Genomic DNA, 17594 nt, shown 5'->3' with positions numbered 1-17594 from the left:
ATAAAAAGTCCTTCGGAGCTAGGTCTGGTTAATATGGACAATGAGTCATCTATTAAATTTTTTTTCGCGCTTCAAATAATCCATAGATAGCGAAGCTTGCGTTGTCTTGGTGCAAAATGATGCAACGTTTTGAATTGTTTTTTTTTCTTATCTCTCTACTTCCGGTAAGCAAATTGTGGTAAATCAAAAACTGTTTTACTATCCGCCAAAGGAACGATTCCAATATGGCCAGATTTACCGAAAAAAGAAGCAATTTTTTTGGAAGCGCTCCTTGAACGAACAATTTTTGTCAGTCTACTGTCATCTGTAAACACCCAAACCATGCATTGTTTTGCGTGTAGTTCATAGGAATATATCCATGTCTCATCACACAATAGATTGTATACACGTTTTAAGGCACTAGAGTTGAATTTTTTTTAAATTTCCTGGCACCATTTCACACAAGCGTCCATTTGAGCTTGAGATAAATTGTGGGGGATTCATTGGGAGCGCGCTTATTTCACCTTTAAATGATCATGCAAAATTGAATATACTTGGGTCCTTGAAATGTTTAACCATGTTTCTATTTTCCTTATATGTCATGTGACGATCAGAAGAAATTAGTTTCTCACAGCTTCAATGCTTTCGGGAGTCATAGCACTTCTTGGTAGATCCTCTCGATCATCACTGAAATTCTTCCGACCGCGGGAGAGTTCTTTAAACTAATTGTAAATCGTTGCCTTTGATGGTAATTCACTACCAAACATCGATTTCATTCTATTGCTACACTGTTTCTGTGTCGAACGTAGTCATAAAAAATTATGGCTCTGAAATCAATTCGATATAACTCCATAATTACTTTACACTAGGTTTTTTGAAAATTTTCAGTGTATTGACTGTCGCACCTTTTGATGTTCTATAAACGCAGACGATCACGTAAATGCTTAAATTTTGGTGAAAATCGTCTGCGTTGCAAGTAGTGTTTTTGTTGCCAGATTCTAAGAACTTAATTACTTGCCCTCATACTTATTATCAGGGACGCAGAATTAAGTGTGATTATGTGCTTATATCCAACATAGCTTTAAAAGTGTTAGTTAAACTTTCAGAAAAAAAGGCATAAATATAGAAACAATTTATTTTTAAATACAATCAGGCAATGATGAAGATTATTTACAGCAAAATAAAAATGAGATTCTTTAAATCTAGGTAAAATTCAAATAGAACAGTTCATTAAAACAACGCAACATAAAAGTATATACTTTGAAAAATACTTCTATACATACGCACCAGATATATATAATATATATTTATAAAATATATGCAAAATATATAGATAGACGACTACTTTCATTGGAATCTTTAAAAGATCACTCATGAAATAATCTATTATATGAATGATGGGAAAAAACAGAATGCAAGTTTCTCATCTTCTAAAACTTTGAAGCTCCGTTTCATTTTCTTTGTAGGAAAACTATGTTCTAACTGTTGGCTTTTTGCCGGAATTCTGCAGTAATTTCTTCCACTGTTCTTCCTTTTGTTTCTGGAACTTGGTTGTATGTGAAGAGCCAAAACATAGCCAATAGCGCAGAGAAAATAAGGAAAGTGTACTCGCCAATTGAGCTCTGGAAATATAAGTGTTAAATTAGAAGCATGGTTTAGAAACATACGTTTAAAAAAACATTTAAATGTTTAAAGAATTATAGAAGTGTTTTAAGAGAAAAAAAACAGTACTAATTTAATTAGAAGTCAAAAAAAATTTCTATTCAGCGCATAAATGAGTTTCATAGAGGTCTAGGTAACAAAAGTTTTAATATGCTTCCCGAAAATTCTTAAGTTAATATAAGGTGATGGAAGGGAAAAAAACTAGTTAAAATGGTTATTTTATATTCGTTTTAAGTATATTCACAGTCACAAGTTATTTTTTTATTGAATCTAAGTACCTCTTGGCTTGAATTAAAGTTCTTGCTCTAATTAAAGGCAATTTTAACGGCTGGCAATGAATTTATCGTTCTTCGCTACGGAAGGTGCCGGAAGTATTGCTCATTTTGGGCTGCATCTTAAGACCAAAGTCACGTAGGCGAACAACGTTACCCCCGCCACATTGCCACAGATGCCAGTTCATAGGGTGGGCCACACTCATCACACACAATAGAGGACAACACACAGAGAGAAACACCCATGCCCTGAGCGGGATTCGAACCCGCAGCCACTAGCTTCACAGTCAAGCACGCTCACCGCTCGCCTCCTGGCCGGTATTCAAGGAAACATGTTTGGGTTCGAATCTCGCCCGTAAGTCCAAATACTGCTCCTGATACTGTGTTCTTATGCCATGATTCTGTGTTCTTATTTAGAAATTAGATATTATCGAGTTTCCGAAGAAGCATGCCTGATTACTTTTAAATCATATTTTCATTTAACAGATTTGTTCCATTGTAGGTTTTTAATCAATCGGTAATCAAGCTCAGTGAAGTGAAAGTACATGCTGGGAGAGTATCAAGTTTTATCATAATAAAAGTTCGAAAAATCGCAGAAATATCTTTAGTTAACAAACCATGCGTTAAAGCTCCATTGCCGTCTTGAAAACGGGATAAGGTTTTTGAGAATTTCTAATTTACGAAGCTAGTGATTTTCAACTTGCGAACCAGTGAACTTTGGAAGCTTTTTCGTTGTCCTTGAGATGTTGCCCTTTCAACTAATAATTAAAAAAAAAGCAAGCATTGGGTTTGTTTTGTGTAAGTTCGGCATTTTTGATGAGCCTTGTAAATTTCTAAAAATATGCTGATATGCTGTTGTAAATTATTAAATGTAAGACATTTTTTATTTAATATCTCTCAAATTAATAATGGAATTTCTGCATCTGATCTTTTATCAGAAACTATGAGAAAATTATACTGTTTTGATTATACATTTTGTTTCATAACTGTCGTTGAACAGCCGACCCAATTTTTGAGTTTAAGGCTACTAATGTTCAACTCCATTGCCTTGTAATTTTGAACCCAATCCAGAAGAATAGAGAACTCCTGGATCAACTATTGGGAGAAATTTGCTTTCGTGGAGGACTTTTTGATGGAACAAACCCGCATTTGAGTTTCATAGAAAGGAAAACCACGAAAACCTCCCACTGTTAGCCTAAAGGCAAGGGGACTCTAATCCATGATATGTCTACCACTGAGAATATTTCACGTCAACACTATGGTCGGTGCTAGCCTGGTGATGAATTCGCATCGACCAGCCATCGCTGGAATTCGAACCCGGTTCACCTCATTGGAAGGCGAAAGATCTATCACCTGAGCCAAAGCGGCTCTGATTGTTGGATCATTTTTATTTTATATCCATCGTTGAACAGCCGACCCAATTTCGGGTTTACGACTACTAATGTTCAACTCCGTAGCCTTGTAATTTTGAACCAATCCAGAAGGACAAGGAAAATCCTGGATCAGTACCCCCAGAGGTATTGATTTGTTATGGGAACATGGAGGACTTTGCGACTCGACAGATTTAACGTGCATCAGTTACCATTTACTAAACGGGGAGTCTTCAGCTGGCGAGGATAGAACCCACGAACTCTTGGACATGGGCCCAGTGCTCTATCAACCAAGCTGTCCTGGCCTCGTTTTTTGTTGGATCATTGGAGAAAATGCATCAACAGTATTTTATATTCCATATTTCAGTTTACTAGCTATTATATATTTTGTCATTTTCATGAACACAAAAATAACGCAATGTAACCAAAATTTCCCCCCTATTTATAAGGATACAATAGTCCTAGGCTCGTACAATTTTTCTTTTCATTTTTGCATATGTGGTTCCCCATTGATTTTACAATGCATCCCTTAGTCTTTAGGTATAAAGAGGTTGAAAATCTCCTTCCTACGCCAATTTTTGAACGTTGTTTCGACGTTTACAATTAGTCTGGGAACTTCAGCCTCAAAATCAACGAGTCAACTTTTAATCCTGAATTAAGGTTTAGTTGTCCGCTGTAAAAGGCAAAGCGTTGTTTTCTGACTCTTTCAGGCTAAACCTGACATTTTCGAGAAGCTTCAGAAACAACGTTCAACCCCGATATTATAAGGACTAAGAAAATATATTTTAAAAAGGAAATTCCCTCACTAGGACAAGTGCCAAAATTAATGCATTACGGATCTTCGTGAAATAGATAGCACCGTTTCCATCAACTTTGAGCGTTGTTGGAAAAGGTAGAGCATGATACAATATTTAACATTAAATTAAATGAAAGAATTTAACTTACCACAATAGGTAAAAATCCTAAACCGACTATGAAATTAGCCATCCAGTTGACTGATACGGCAATACTTGTAGCCAATGGTCGAGCTCCTTGTCCAAAGATTTCCGCTACTAAGAACCAAGGAATGGAACCTACAAGATAACAAAACAAAATACTGTATTCAACTGCTACCTTAATCTTGTTTCCAGGCCAAGGTAGTTAACCATAATTTTTTTGTTATTTACCGAAAACCTGATTTTTTTATAAACCCAAGATTCAATGTTATTTTTGCAGTTCATTTACGCCGCACTAGTGGTGCACAATGAGCCATTTGTGACTGTCTGGGAAACATCCCTGAGGAGGAAGACATGCCATCGCAACTTTGATCCTCTGCAGAGGGGATGGCATCCCCGCTTCGGTAGCCCTAAAGCCTACACGCGAAGTCTAGTACCTTACGGTAGAACAGTTTAACAAGGACCAATACTCGATACTCGGACCAATACGCTGATGCTTGACTTCCGTGATCTGCTGGGAACCGTGTCTTAACGATCAGTCCAGTGAGGGACCCAAAATTCAATGCTTAATATACGTTTAAATAACCAAAAAGTTAATAACGTTGAAGATTTTTTTCAAAAAAAATGGTTTACTTCCTTTTTTTTTAAATGAAATAGTCCCTCAGTGGACTGATCGTTAAATCACGGTTTCCAGCATATCACCGAAGTCAAGCATCAGTGTGTGGATGGGTGACCACTTGGATCACTTTGCGTAGAGACCGATGACGTGTGGTATCGGTCCTTGTTAAACTCTTCTACCGTAAAGTGCTATACTTTGCGTGTAGGCCTTAGGGCTACCGAAGCGGGGATGCCATCCCCTCTGCAGAGGATCAAAGTTGCAATGGCATGTTTTCCTCCTCAAGGATGTTTCCCAGATAGTCACAAATAGCTCATTGTGTACCTCTAGTGCGACGTAAAGGAACTACAACAACTTTAAATAATATAGGATTAATTTTACGCACAAAAATTAAAGAATTAAAAAAACAGGGTGATAATGTCCCTTAAATAATGTTAAAGAATTAAAATGTTTAAAGAGTACAAGCGTATTAGGAGATAAAAATGGTTAAAAAATTAATTGCTGAGTAAGATAACAGAATTTCTTACCTGGGCCACAAGCAAACATTACTATGAAGCCAATAATACAAATTACGCTGACATATGATAACCAAGCAGCCCTGGGCTGTAAAAGAAATGCAAACATCAATGAAAGTAAGCCTTTTTTTAAAAAATAAAATATAGAATTTAAACCCGAACGGTCAGGAAGTACTTCAAGTTCAATATATTTATAATAATAAATTATAATACTAATTTTATATATTTATTTAATTATGAAGAAATAAAGTGGAAATACAAGAATAATAAAAGGAAAAATACTTGTCGCCATATACGCTACATTGGATACATGAAGTAAAAATGTCATACCGCTTATACGCGTTAGTCTTTTAAGGGTAAAAAAGCAAAACAAGAACCATAAAATAAAAATGAATTTCCTGTTGCAAAATGGCTTTGCGAAGTCGCTTAGTGAAATACTGAATTTATAATAAATTAAACCGTGCAAGTTATTACGAAAGCAACTTACGACAAGAGGGTGTTTGCTTATAAACTATTACAAAAATAATTGGATAATAATAAATATATTTTGAAAAAAAAATTTAAGTATTAAGGGGGAAAGCTGGTGATTTTCTTATTTTACTGATGGTGTAAAAAAAATCTATAATTATTAGCCTAATGCTTATACATTATTTAATTATTTTTACATCTGCTCATATTAACTTCTTAAATAAAACTGTGTTCTGTTTCTTTTTAAGTTAAAAGAAAAGAAAGATTAAATTTATTTTAAATCAAGGAGATAAAAAATAAATTTGCGATTTCTACGTAAATCGTGCTTTTTTTTAAAAAACAGCATTAAACATATTCGTAGGCAATATAACTTGGGTAATATAAATGATTTTTATTTAAACTACCACTGTTTCTTTTTTAATTAACGTAACTTCTTTTGCAAGTTTCATCTTTATGACTGAATTTATAATTTTTATTTAACTAAATGGCATACTAAAACTGTAGATACATTTTCATAAAGTGAAATTAAGGGATTGATCGTGTCTGCAAGTATGAAAAAAATATTTGAATACATCTTATTCAAGATATCATCAATGTAAAAACCATTGCATTTTTGTTGTCTATACAAGTTTCAACTTATACTTGCAAAAAGGATTTGTTTTTTGCTTTTTTTTTGAAATTTTACGTCATTGTTCGCATTTTAAGCACAGAGAAATATATTAAAATGAGTTTTTCTTTTATAACATTAAAAATTTACGAACTACAAATAAACAAAGTGTGACCATTAGCTATGACGTAAATACATCAAAGCAATATTTAAATTCTACTTTTGAAAGGTTGAAAATATTTGCAATTTTAATTTTGAAACTTATTTTTACCGAACTGGAACAGATATTGTTGAGTTAGTGTTTCGAAATCACAAAAATACTACTCAATAATCGTAGAAAAATGAAATATTTGTAAAAGTAAATAAGGATGTATTTATTTTTTAAGTTGAACTAAATTGCAAAACATATATGTTATTAGAATTAAAATGAAAAAAATTTACATACTGCTAAACAGAGAATTCGACAATTATTTTTCTAAGTGTTAACGTATGCAATATCCAGGAAATCTTTCTTCTAATCATCTCTGTAATCAAGGGCTTTAAAGCGCATGCAAATATATAGTCGATGTAAAAAACTCCCCTCGCCATTCATAAAAGAGCAATTGCGGTGGCTATAGTTACGAGGACGGACTATGATTAGGCGTGTGTGGTTTATCTTAAAGACAGGTTTTAACTAGGGTCGATGAGAGAAAGGGAATTAGGGGAAATAGAAGCTTCCCTCTTTGAAATGAGCTATATTTTCTTTCCATAGTAGCTGATGGCCTTAGACTTCATGGCGAGGGGAGTTTGCTCCACAGACAAACTATAGTCTATGGAACGTATTCCATTCGTCTGGATCAGTAACGGTGACTATAGACCAACTATATAACGCTTTAACACGTTGAATGCCATGGGGGTCACCGGTGACCGGCACTGAGTTTGTTCGTAGTGCCACGAGGGGTCACCCGTGACCAGCGATGCCAAGATCATTAGAAACACATAATTCGTGTAAATTTTTTTTGAAAATATTATTATCGTTGCTAAAATGGTTTGAAGAAATGAATGCAACGCATGCTGAGAAAATAATTTTAGCCAGACGGGCAAGCCATGCAAAATTAGCGTGGCATTCAGCGCGTTAATGTATATAATAACTAAATAATGTTAAATGAGATAGTCAAAATGCTACAAGTAGAAAACAATCTTCTGAACTTACCGTGAGGGCAAGGGATATTGTTAGCAGCAGTGTAATTATCATCATACCGGCCAGACCAGTCAAATGAAGTGTTTTTCGGCCAGCTCTTTCCACCAAGATCATGGACACCAGAGTCATGACCACATTGACCGAGCCCATTCCTAGAGTGGCATTTATTGCTGCTTGTGTCGTTAAACCAGCGTTTCGGAATATTTCGGTAGAATAAAAGATAACCTACAATTAAAAACTAAACGTCAAAACTAATATTACAAGAATAGCATTAACACCTTGAAGTATCATTAATTTTTTAGATATAGAAATTAGTTTGATTGCACCGTAAACAACAACTCGCTACGGAATGTTGACAGAGATTCCAACTGCTCCGGACACGCCAAAATAATTAAGAGAAAAGGTAAATAACTACAAGCTAAATTTTGCTAATATTTGACAATTTTTGCTTGCTTTTCAAAAGGTATAGCATGACATAACTACAATAAAGTAGTGGATAAAAAATCTACTGAATTGAATTTATTAAACCAAGAATCACAATTGATAAATTGCCACTTTAAAATATTTGTTTGCTGCCCGGAACAAGTAGGCATCTCTGTATTGAAGACGTCTGAGACCCGTCAATTATTGTTTCGACATAAGAAACAAATGACGTCTCCCAGACGTCTTCGTGTGTCAAGGGGTTAATAAGTATTTTTTTAATTATAGTAAGTACTAATATTAATTAACAAAAGCTATTTTTATACAGCATTTGTCACTAGAAAATGTTAATCATTATTTCTGTCTGATTCTGTGAAGAATAATCATTATTATTCTTCATATTCATAATCCTGCATGTTATGAACTGCCAAAAAATTATTCAGACTAGTGTGATAACTATGCATGACATTTAAGAGGACGTTTTACCCTGGAGTAGTAGGATTTATTAGGGCTACTAAATATAAGGGGGTAGGTACCATCTGGGAAATATGGTCACATAGTTTGGACAGGGAAGTTGTCTTAAGTTTGAAACCCTTAATGATTTCATTTTTTGTGTATTTCGCTCTGTCTCCAGAACTTTTCAAACGAATTGAAAAATATTTGCAAAAAATTATAAAATTTGTTTATCCAAAGATAATTCCATACAAAATATAACTTTTAGTAAATATTTATTGATTATTATTTTATCTAATAGTAAAAAGAAATTTGAATAGTTAGGTATAAATTTTTTTACAGCATTTCAAAGACAATTAAATTAAGTTTTATGTAGTAAAATACAAAATTTGAGCTAAATAGGTCGAATAGTTACTGAGAAAACTAGTTTTAAAAATACAGCTTCCTCATTCGATTTCTCAGGAGCAATTTGATCGATTTCTCTCAAATTTTGAATTTTGGTATGCAAAATTACATTCTTTAAAATGTGAAAAATATGAATTTGAAATAAAAATTCCTCCGATCATTATTAAATAAAATGGAAAATAAAAAATATTTACTAAAAGTAATAATTTTCATAAATGGGTGCAAATATTTTTCAATTTTGCTTACGAAATTCTCCAGATATGGCGAAATACGTAAAAAATAATATTAACATTATGGGATCCAAACTTTAGATCCCTCTCCTCACCAAACTATGGGGTCCAAATTTCCCAGATTGCGGATACCTCTATATTTTACTTTCAGAAATCAGAATCCGTTCAAATAAAGAGGTTTTCAGAGAAAGTACGTTTTTTTGACTGATTTCGTAATTTAAAATATCGTCTGCACTAATTAATTAGTATATTGGGCATCATCCCCTCGAAGCATTTTACTTTCTAACAGTCGTTGAACAACCGACCCAGTTTTGGGGTTCACGACTACTAATGTTCTACTACATAGTATGGTAATTTTGAACCAAATTCAGAAGACAAAGGGACTCCTGGATTAAGTATTTTGAGAAATTTGCCTTTGTGGAGGACTTTTTAATGGAACTAACCCGAGTTTGCGTTACACGGAGAGGAAGACTATGGGAATCCCCCACGGTTAGCCTTACGGCAAGGGTACTCTAAACCAAGATTCGTTTACCACTGAGGATATTTCACGTCGGCACTGTGATCTGTGTTGTATCGAACAACCATCGCTAGGATTCGAACCCGGTTCACCTCATTGGAAGGCAAACGCTCTTTCCCCTGAGCCATCGCTACTTACCCTCGAACTATTATGATTGAGTCATAGAAAGCGAAGATCAAAAATTAGATCAAAAATCTCCATTAGATCAAAAATCAAGTCAGCAGTGAACTCTTTTTCCTTTTTTTTTCCAGCGCACTGTACTATGTTGGAGATGCTGTTGTTGCTGTAGTTCATTTACGTCGCACTAGAGTTGCACAATGGGCTATTGGCGACGGTCTGGGAAACATCCCTGAGGATGATCCGAAGACATGCCATCACAATTTTAATCCTTTGCAGAGGGAATGGCACCCCCGCTTCGGTAGCCCGATGACCTGCACGCGCAGTCGAGCACTTTACGGTATAACAGTTTAACGAGGATCAATGCAGCCCACCCTCGGTCCCTACGCAGACTGATCCAAGTGATCACCCACCCGCACACTGACCGCAGCCAGTGATGCTTGACTTCGGTGATCTGCTGGGAACCGTGTCTTAACGATCAGTCCACTGCGGGACCACTGTTGGAGAATAAAGCATATGTAATGCTTATCGAAAGCCATACCTAATGCATATTTACATAAGTACTATTAGTGTAACACTCAAAATTAGTTTCATACCGCATTGATTCCTGAAAGTTGCTGAGACAGCATAACAACAACTGCAATAATGAGAGGTTTCCTCAGTATCGGATTTGTGTACATTTCTTTTAAGGTCACCTGAAAAAAGAAATCCAAGCGTTAGATCTAGTCAAGTATGTCAACAAATCAAGAATTTGCTAAAGGATATTATCTCTTAGTGTTAAGAAGCATACAACAATATTACATTTATATCTTTTGCAAGAAACATTGCTGATAGCTGAAGCTCAGCTTAAAATTCCTAGTTATCCGGGTTGAATCCCTATATTTTTTATGACGGTAGACTACAGCAATATAGAATAAGAAACTTTTTCGTATAAACACTTTTGAATGCTAAAAATTATATAACTTTTAAAAATTTGCACAAAGGCATTTTGCAGTATAAAAACTACATAGTGGAAAAAAATTGCAACCACATTTGTCCTCTGAAGCACTTAATTTCTACCATCAAGATATCTTTTACAAAAAATACGATTAAAAGGATAAATAAGAATTAATAGGGAGGTTTAAATTTCATTTACCTTTGTCCGCATCAATATGCCTGCTATAAGCTAAGTTGGATATAGCTGGTTTGAATGTAGAGTTTATAATAACATAACAGCCGAAATCTGTTATATTCTACCAAACTAAATAATATTATGTAAGCTAGCTAAGTTCAAGAAAAATAAGATCAACTGCTGTTTTAAATCTAACCTAACAGAAAAAATAAACATAAAAAGATTATCAGAACATCTCTGGATTAGATGAAAGTTGGTGTATCAAAATCAAGGTATCCCTACCGGTAAGATTTTGAATTTTGGCTATTATTGTTATTGAACAATATGTAACTTACAGTGGCGCTCACGTATTTAAGGACATGTCTTTATGAAAAGTAAAATCCAAAACTTAATGTTCACGCATAAGTTTATTGAATTGATAATTATGTATTGGAACAAATAACTTATTTTTAATATATTTTCACAATGAAAATCATTTATCTAACTGTTATACTTAAATTATGTAACATTTTAGAAAAAATATGCATTCCGCATACTTAAGGACAGCAAAATAAATGTTTCTTAATCGTTAGTAAAATTAATAACAAAGTAAAACATGTAACAAAAAATAAAGATTTTGAGCTAGTATTTACTCGGTAAGCCTTTTGGGGCAATTACTGCTTCACATCTACGAGGCATCGAATCTACTAATCTTTAACATGGTTCAGGAGGTATAGCTGCCCAGCCTTCTTGGACACATTTCCATAAATCACCTAAATTTTTTTGGTTTTCGCTGTTTCACATATTTATCCACATCTATCCACAGCATCTTGATCGGGTTGAGATCTGGTGATTGGGAAGGCCACTGCAAAACCACAATTTTCTTGCTTGATAAGAAGGCCTTCGCAGTTTTGCTCGAGTGCTTTGGATCATTATCGGCTTGCATGATTGGTTTTTCTTGAGCGAAGTTTCCTGTAATAAGGCAGAAAAACAGTCTTGATAGTGTCCACATACACATGCTGATCCATGAGGCCTTCGATTTTGTGAATTGGACCACATCCTGAACGTGTCATGGCACCCCACACCATCACCGAGCCAATCGACCTTTTACAATTGATTTTGTACACCGTATATTAAATTCTTCACCGACTCGACGCCTCACATAACTTTTGCCATCTGAGCCCATTCTGTTGAACTTCGATTCGTCTGTAAATATAACTCGATTCCAGTCAGCCGATGTCCAGTTTCTGTGTCTTTTTGCAAAAGCTAATCGAGCTGCTATATTCTTCTTTGACATCAACGGTTTTTTCCTACATAGGCGACCTATAAGCCGAAACTGATTTAAACGCCGTTTGATGGTATTATTGATTACGTGCTTGCCTGTTAATTTAGCGAATTCTTTTCTGATGTCCGGGGCGGTTTTGTGACGATCAGCTTCAGAAATTCGATGAAAAATTCGATTTTCTCGTTCGGTAGTTTTGCGTGGACGTGATTTTTGGGATGCTTTTTCAATACTTTTGGTCACTAGAATAGATTTCAATGCTTGGAAAACTGCTGTTTTTGATAATTTTAACCGCCTACCAATTTCTCCAATGCTTAAACCTTTTTTTCTCAGAATATCTATTCAACATCTCTGTTCATTGCTAACATTTTTATCTTTACTCATAATAATGTTAAATTTTGTACTAAAAAAATTTAAAAAATATTAATATAATGTTTTAAAGCCTCAAGCAAAGATAATGTAGTAAATTACACTTACATTGATCGATAAATTGATTGTAATCATTCAATAACTCATGATTAGACAAACTGTCCTTAAGTATAAGAAACTTAACAAAATATTTTTCGTTAATTAACTTTTATGAAACACTTGTGAACATGAATGAATTATATGAGGATTGAAGTTCAACTAAGGTAGAATTCGTCATTATAGATATCTTGATTGAAACATAATATAATGATCCAATATAATGACGCATTTATTTTGAAAACACTGTCCTTAAGAACGTGAGCGCCACTGTGCCTTAATGTGCTTAATTTCATAAAAATCATTTAACATTTCTCTTAGGTAGGCCACACACTAAGGAGGAAAGCAGTAAGAATGGAGACAGGAGGCGAATTTCTATACTTTTGCGTTAGGTTGCGCAGAGGCGATGTGCGCATATTATTGTTAAAGTATGGGAATCTGCCTCTCGTATGCCTCTTGCTTAACCGCTTGCCTCATCAGTGAGTATCCTTCCTAAAACTTTAACATTATTAAGTTTTAACATTACAAAATTAATGTATTTAAATGCGTATTGGATGCCTACTTTGGGTACCAGTTTCATTTCTTCAAACTCTGCTCTCATTTCGTCCATTTCATAATGAACATCATTAGTGCCTCGAAGCCAGGTAAGAGCTGTAAAAAAAATAATGATTCTAGAGAACTTAAAATATCTCATAAATTAAGTCCTTTTTTATGTAAAATAAAGCATCAAAAATTATATAACGAGAGCATACTGTCAATTTGAGCAGAATATTTTATTTCGTCGAGTAGAAGCGAGGTAAAATAAATCATACTGGCAATTTTCGCTAAGTCCGAGTTTTTTCGGAATGATAAGTAGTTGGATACCTGTGTCCCTTTTATATATATTTTTTCTGCCGTTCTAATTACAAACAAAAATATATTTTGGTATTTTTTATTATGAAAAACAGCAATAGAAACAAAAAAATATCTATTAAATAACCGGAAATGTATTAGAACTAAAATATAAAAACTACAATAAGTAGTTAGAAATTTCGTTTTCATTCATATTCAAAAATTTATCAATACTTGATTTTGAAAAAAAGAAATTTCAATGATGAATAACTTTCTCTTAAATATAAGTAACTGAAAGTTTGAAAAATTATTGTTTAGAAGATTTTATTTTCAACGCAGAAAAAAAAACACCTTACTGTATTTCATATTTATAAATTATCATAAAGCTAAATATAATATTTTCCACTAATTTAGACCTATTCAAATACAAAATAAAAAGTATGAAGAATACGTTGAAATATTCTGCGATAAGGCACAAGATTGGTGTGTGATCGTGATCATGCTACAGTAAATAAAGGTAAAATAAAATTGAATAAAGCTGAATGAATCTCTATATATATTTCTCTTACACGGCGACAAAAAAAACGTCTCATTACAACTCCCCAAATGGCAACGCTAGAAAATCGACCAATGATTGCCGCTGAAAATGTCACATGCCAAATCTAGTTGAGGTGGCTCAATATATAGCGCTTTCAAAAACGGAAACTGAAATAACCAGAGAGTGCATTCTCACCAAATGTGATCTCTCCCGAAATTCACCCTATTAGCTGCGGCAATCTCATACTATTAAGCTAGGCAGAAGTGAGTAGTCTTTGTCGATAGATCTCTATTTTAGTACTTTGTCGAAAGCGCTTTGTTTCACGAATTTATATATTTCGAATTTGACGATTTTTGATTTATATCACGAATTTATTTGTTTTATTATTGTTATTAGTGATTCATTGAAAAATGAGTCTCAGCCATGGTGTTACGCTTTACGATTTTATACTATAGCACATTTTTAAAAGGTTTAACGAATTACATGTTATTTATGTGAATTTAAATTTATTTTAATGACTTAGTATTTACTAAAAAGAGGTAATTTTTTTTTTAAAAAAAAGCTGTTATATGGATTTGAATGATGGTAGAATTTTGTGTATTTGCAATGTACCTAAGTTAGTAGCGAGCAAAGCGAGCTTGGTTTGCTAAGCAAACCATATAAGATTGCGTAGAAATTTTCGGGGGTTGGCGAGCGTTAGCGAGCAGGGGGCACAGCCCACTAGTTAATTATATTTTTTTTTATTTTTCAAAACTTTCTTTTATACGCTACCAAGTAGATTTTTTTAAAATAATATGCTATTTTTTTAGCAATTTAATTTAGGTTTTATTTCAAGTTATCAAAAGTATGTAATCCCATGTATGCTCATGGATTAATAAACTAATCAGGTATCGACAGGGTTTTCATATTAATCAGGAGATAAAGAGGGAAAAGAGAGGAAGGAAAAGGGAAATTTCAAATTTATGGAGAATTTTAAAACTTTATATTCAATTTAGTGCTATGTTCTTAGATTAGATAAATACTACGGTTACCTTTTTGGGCAGCGACATCCTTTCCTTTATTGATCAAAATAAATTTTGGAGACTCTGGACAAAGTGGAAGAGTAATCAGCATAAATATTGCTGGGATAATTATTAAACCTAGAATAGGAGCGGAAATCAAAAATCAATACTGATAAAAAATACATTTTCATTTGTATAAATTCGATAGTGAAGAAGTTGTCGAAATTAGATTTTGAAATTACTCTTTTTTGTGATGAAGAAAAGTATTTTCAAATGGTGCAACACATTTTACAAATTTATAACAAGAACATGATTATAGTTCCTAGAATTACAAATTGTTTTAAAAAAAATTTAAAAAAGAAGTTTTCTTTCAAGTTCGTTACACGACATGTGTAGCAATAACTCATGAACCTAAATTTTTTTAGCAGATTCACTGAGTACTTTCATGCGATTTTCCATGTTTTTGGGGGAAATATTCAAAAAGTCGCCGTTGAAAACTATTTTCGTTATCTTAACTATTTTTATTGAGATTTTTTTAAGATGAAGTGATCCGGGTACGAATTCCAGCAATGGCTAGTCGATACTAATTCCGCACCCGGTTCGCACCGACCAAAGTTCTGACGTAAAAATATCCTCAGCGGTAGAAAGATCATGGTTTAGAGTCACTTTGCCGTCACTTCCTATATAACGCAAATGCGGGTTAGTTCCATCAAAAAGTGTTCTACGAAGACAAATTTTTCTCTCACTACTTGATTGGGTTCAAAATTGCAAGGCTACAGACATTACAAGGCTACATAATAGGTTTCGAAACAAGTGTCCGACCAAAAATATAAATGATTTGATCAGGGAAATCAGAGAAAAATGAAATGAAATGAGTGAAAAATGCAAGGCTTGTTGCGCTCTGATCGGGAAATTAAAGCTAATTCTAAGTTTCAAAATTAGTTGCAAGATATGGAGCTTCTGATAAAAACTGTGAAACAATATCTTCAAGTCAGCATAATAGGCTTCTACATCCCGAAGCAATTGGAGGATAAATTTAACAGACGCATGAGCAAATATTGTGATGAATATTAAAAAATGTATTGTTTTATAATTTTACTTATTGTTACTCCATCTGTCGGAAGACGTTGTTACTAACTTTGAAATTGAGTGAAAATAAAATCCTGATTTCTTAAAAAGGTATCTGGTTTCCCAAACCAAATCTTTCGATCTACATCATTGTTCTTCCATTTTTTTTATGACTTCCGGTACAAAAATGTTCATTTTCTGAAAGAATTTTTTTTTTGTTTGAATTTTATATAATTGAAAAATACAATTTTTTTTATAACTAAGCAAAATTTTCCTTACTAGAAGAATATTTAATGAATAGCGATTTACTAATATAGGTACTTATGCTTACCAAAGAGATAAGGCCACCTTTCTTCAGTACCTAGGAGCTCAGGCAGTCCTAAAATTTGAGATATAAGAATAGTTGTCGTTATAATCAGCTGATAGATCGTACCCACGGCCCCTCTCAAATGAATGGGAGAAATTTCTGTTAGGTACATAGGAGCTAAGCCAGCACTCAAACCTACAAAAATGAATAAATGCAGTTTATTAAGAATTATATAAGGGCATAATTTAATTTCAAAATCTTACTGAAAAGCTAAAGTTAAAACGTTATTCAAATCGTTGGAAATCGAATATTTGGCAAAAGCTTTCTATTCTGTTGAAAATTTCTATTTCAAGCAAAATAAGTAATGGAAGTTTGAATATCAAACCACTATTTTATGGTCTACTTTCATTAAATGTGTTAAAAGTAGTAAAGTTGAAATAATTTTATCAAAAGATACTATGCCAAAGAAAGATAAATCTTTGATCGTAAGAACTAGAAACTAAAACTAATAGAGTAATTTTCTTTTAACATTGTTTTTTGAAGCTCTTACGCCAAACAAAACAAAGTCACAGTTTAAGTGCCTTACACTTAAAGCAAGGTTATAATTTTAAACTATATATATCATCTTACCGGGAAGAATTATCTGAGCTTTAAGAATGGACAAATAACTTAAATATTTTAAAAGTCAGTAAAAAAATTTAAAAACTGCCAATTTGGCGACATTTTTCCACCTGGATGAAAATTATGAAAATCAATGCCTTATTCTTTGCAATTTTTTGCGCATTTTTGTGAGACCAGATCATGCAACATTGGAATATGTTCTTAAATATCAAAAAAGAATTTAAATAAAAATATGAAATTTGTATAAATCAAATCTCGCATTACATCCGTTGATAAGTTAGGTATGGATGTTACGTTAATTCTAATGATCAATTATTTGGATTCAGAGCTAAGCGAACCACAGTTAACTAAATTCAAGTTCTTTATGAATGAACTTAAAACTAGATAACTGTTGAGAAAATCAGTTAGCTATTAAATTGCATGACCTGTCAATACACTAGCCTCTTTTGCTCTATGTGAATAAATAATCTGAAAACTTAAAGCAATAATTGTCGAAACCACGATTAAAACGACGCACGGATTAACGATGATATTGGAGTAAACCGAGTATTTCAAAGAGTGATTTCTAGAATCCCAGATTCGAACTTCACATGCTGTAATAATATCGATAATTTAGACATAAAAAAACACGAGAATATTGATACT

The 17594-nt window shown here is 33.4% G+C and overlaps 1 protein-coding gene across 3 annotated transcripts in view; it reads right to left on the bottom strand.

Moving 5' to 3' along the window:
* Window positions 1-1096: 1096 nt before the first annotated feature.
* LOC107457369 (solute carrier family 2, facilitated glucose transporter member 1) overlaps window positions 1097-17594 on the bottom strand; it is a 64428-nt gene continuing 47930 nt past the window's right edge. For all 3 annotated transcript variants that reach the window (XM_087166193.1, XM_043045334.3, XM_016075523.4), the window contains exons 4-11: window positions 16353-16523; window positions 14984-15091; window positions 13146-13234; window positions 10343-10441; window positions 7617-7829; window positions 5362-5437; window positions 4229-4356; window positions 1097-1601 (exon numbers count right to left, since the gene is read on the bottom strand). In XM_087166193.1, the coding sequence (XP_087022319.1) occupies window positions 1458-1601; window positions 4229-4356; window positions 5362-5437; window positions 7617-7829; window positions 10343-10441; window positions 13146-13234; window positions 14984-15091; window positions 16353-16523 (1028 nt within the window). In that variant the 3' untranslated portion in view covers window positions 1097-1457. The remainder of the gene's footprint in view (window positions 1602-4228; window positions 4357-5361; window positions 5438-7616; window positions 7830-10342; window positions 10442-13145; window positions 13235-14983; window positions 15092-16352; window positions 16524-17594) is intronic.

The sequence above is a fragment of the Parasteatoda tepidariorum genome, chromosome 6, assembly GCF_982258835.1.
Source record: "Parasteatoda tepidariorum strain Cologne lab strain chromosome 6, Ptep-v5.0, whole genome shotgun sequence".
In the NCBI taxonomy this organism is placed as follows: domain Eukaryota; kingdom Metazoa; phylum Arthropoda; class Arachnida; order Araneae; family Theridiidae; genus Parasteatoda; species Parasteatoda tepidariorum.
The sequence above is the reverse complement of the archived record's forward strand: the minus strand, read 5'-3'. Positions and strand labels throughout refer to the sequence as shown.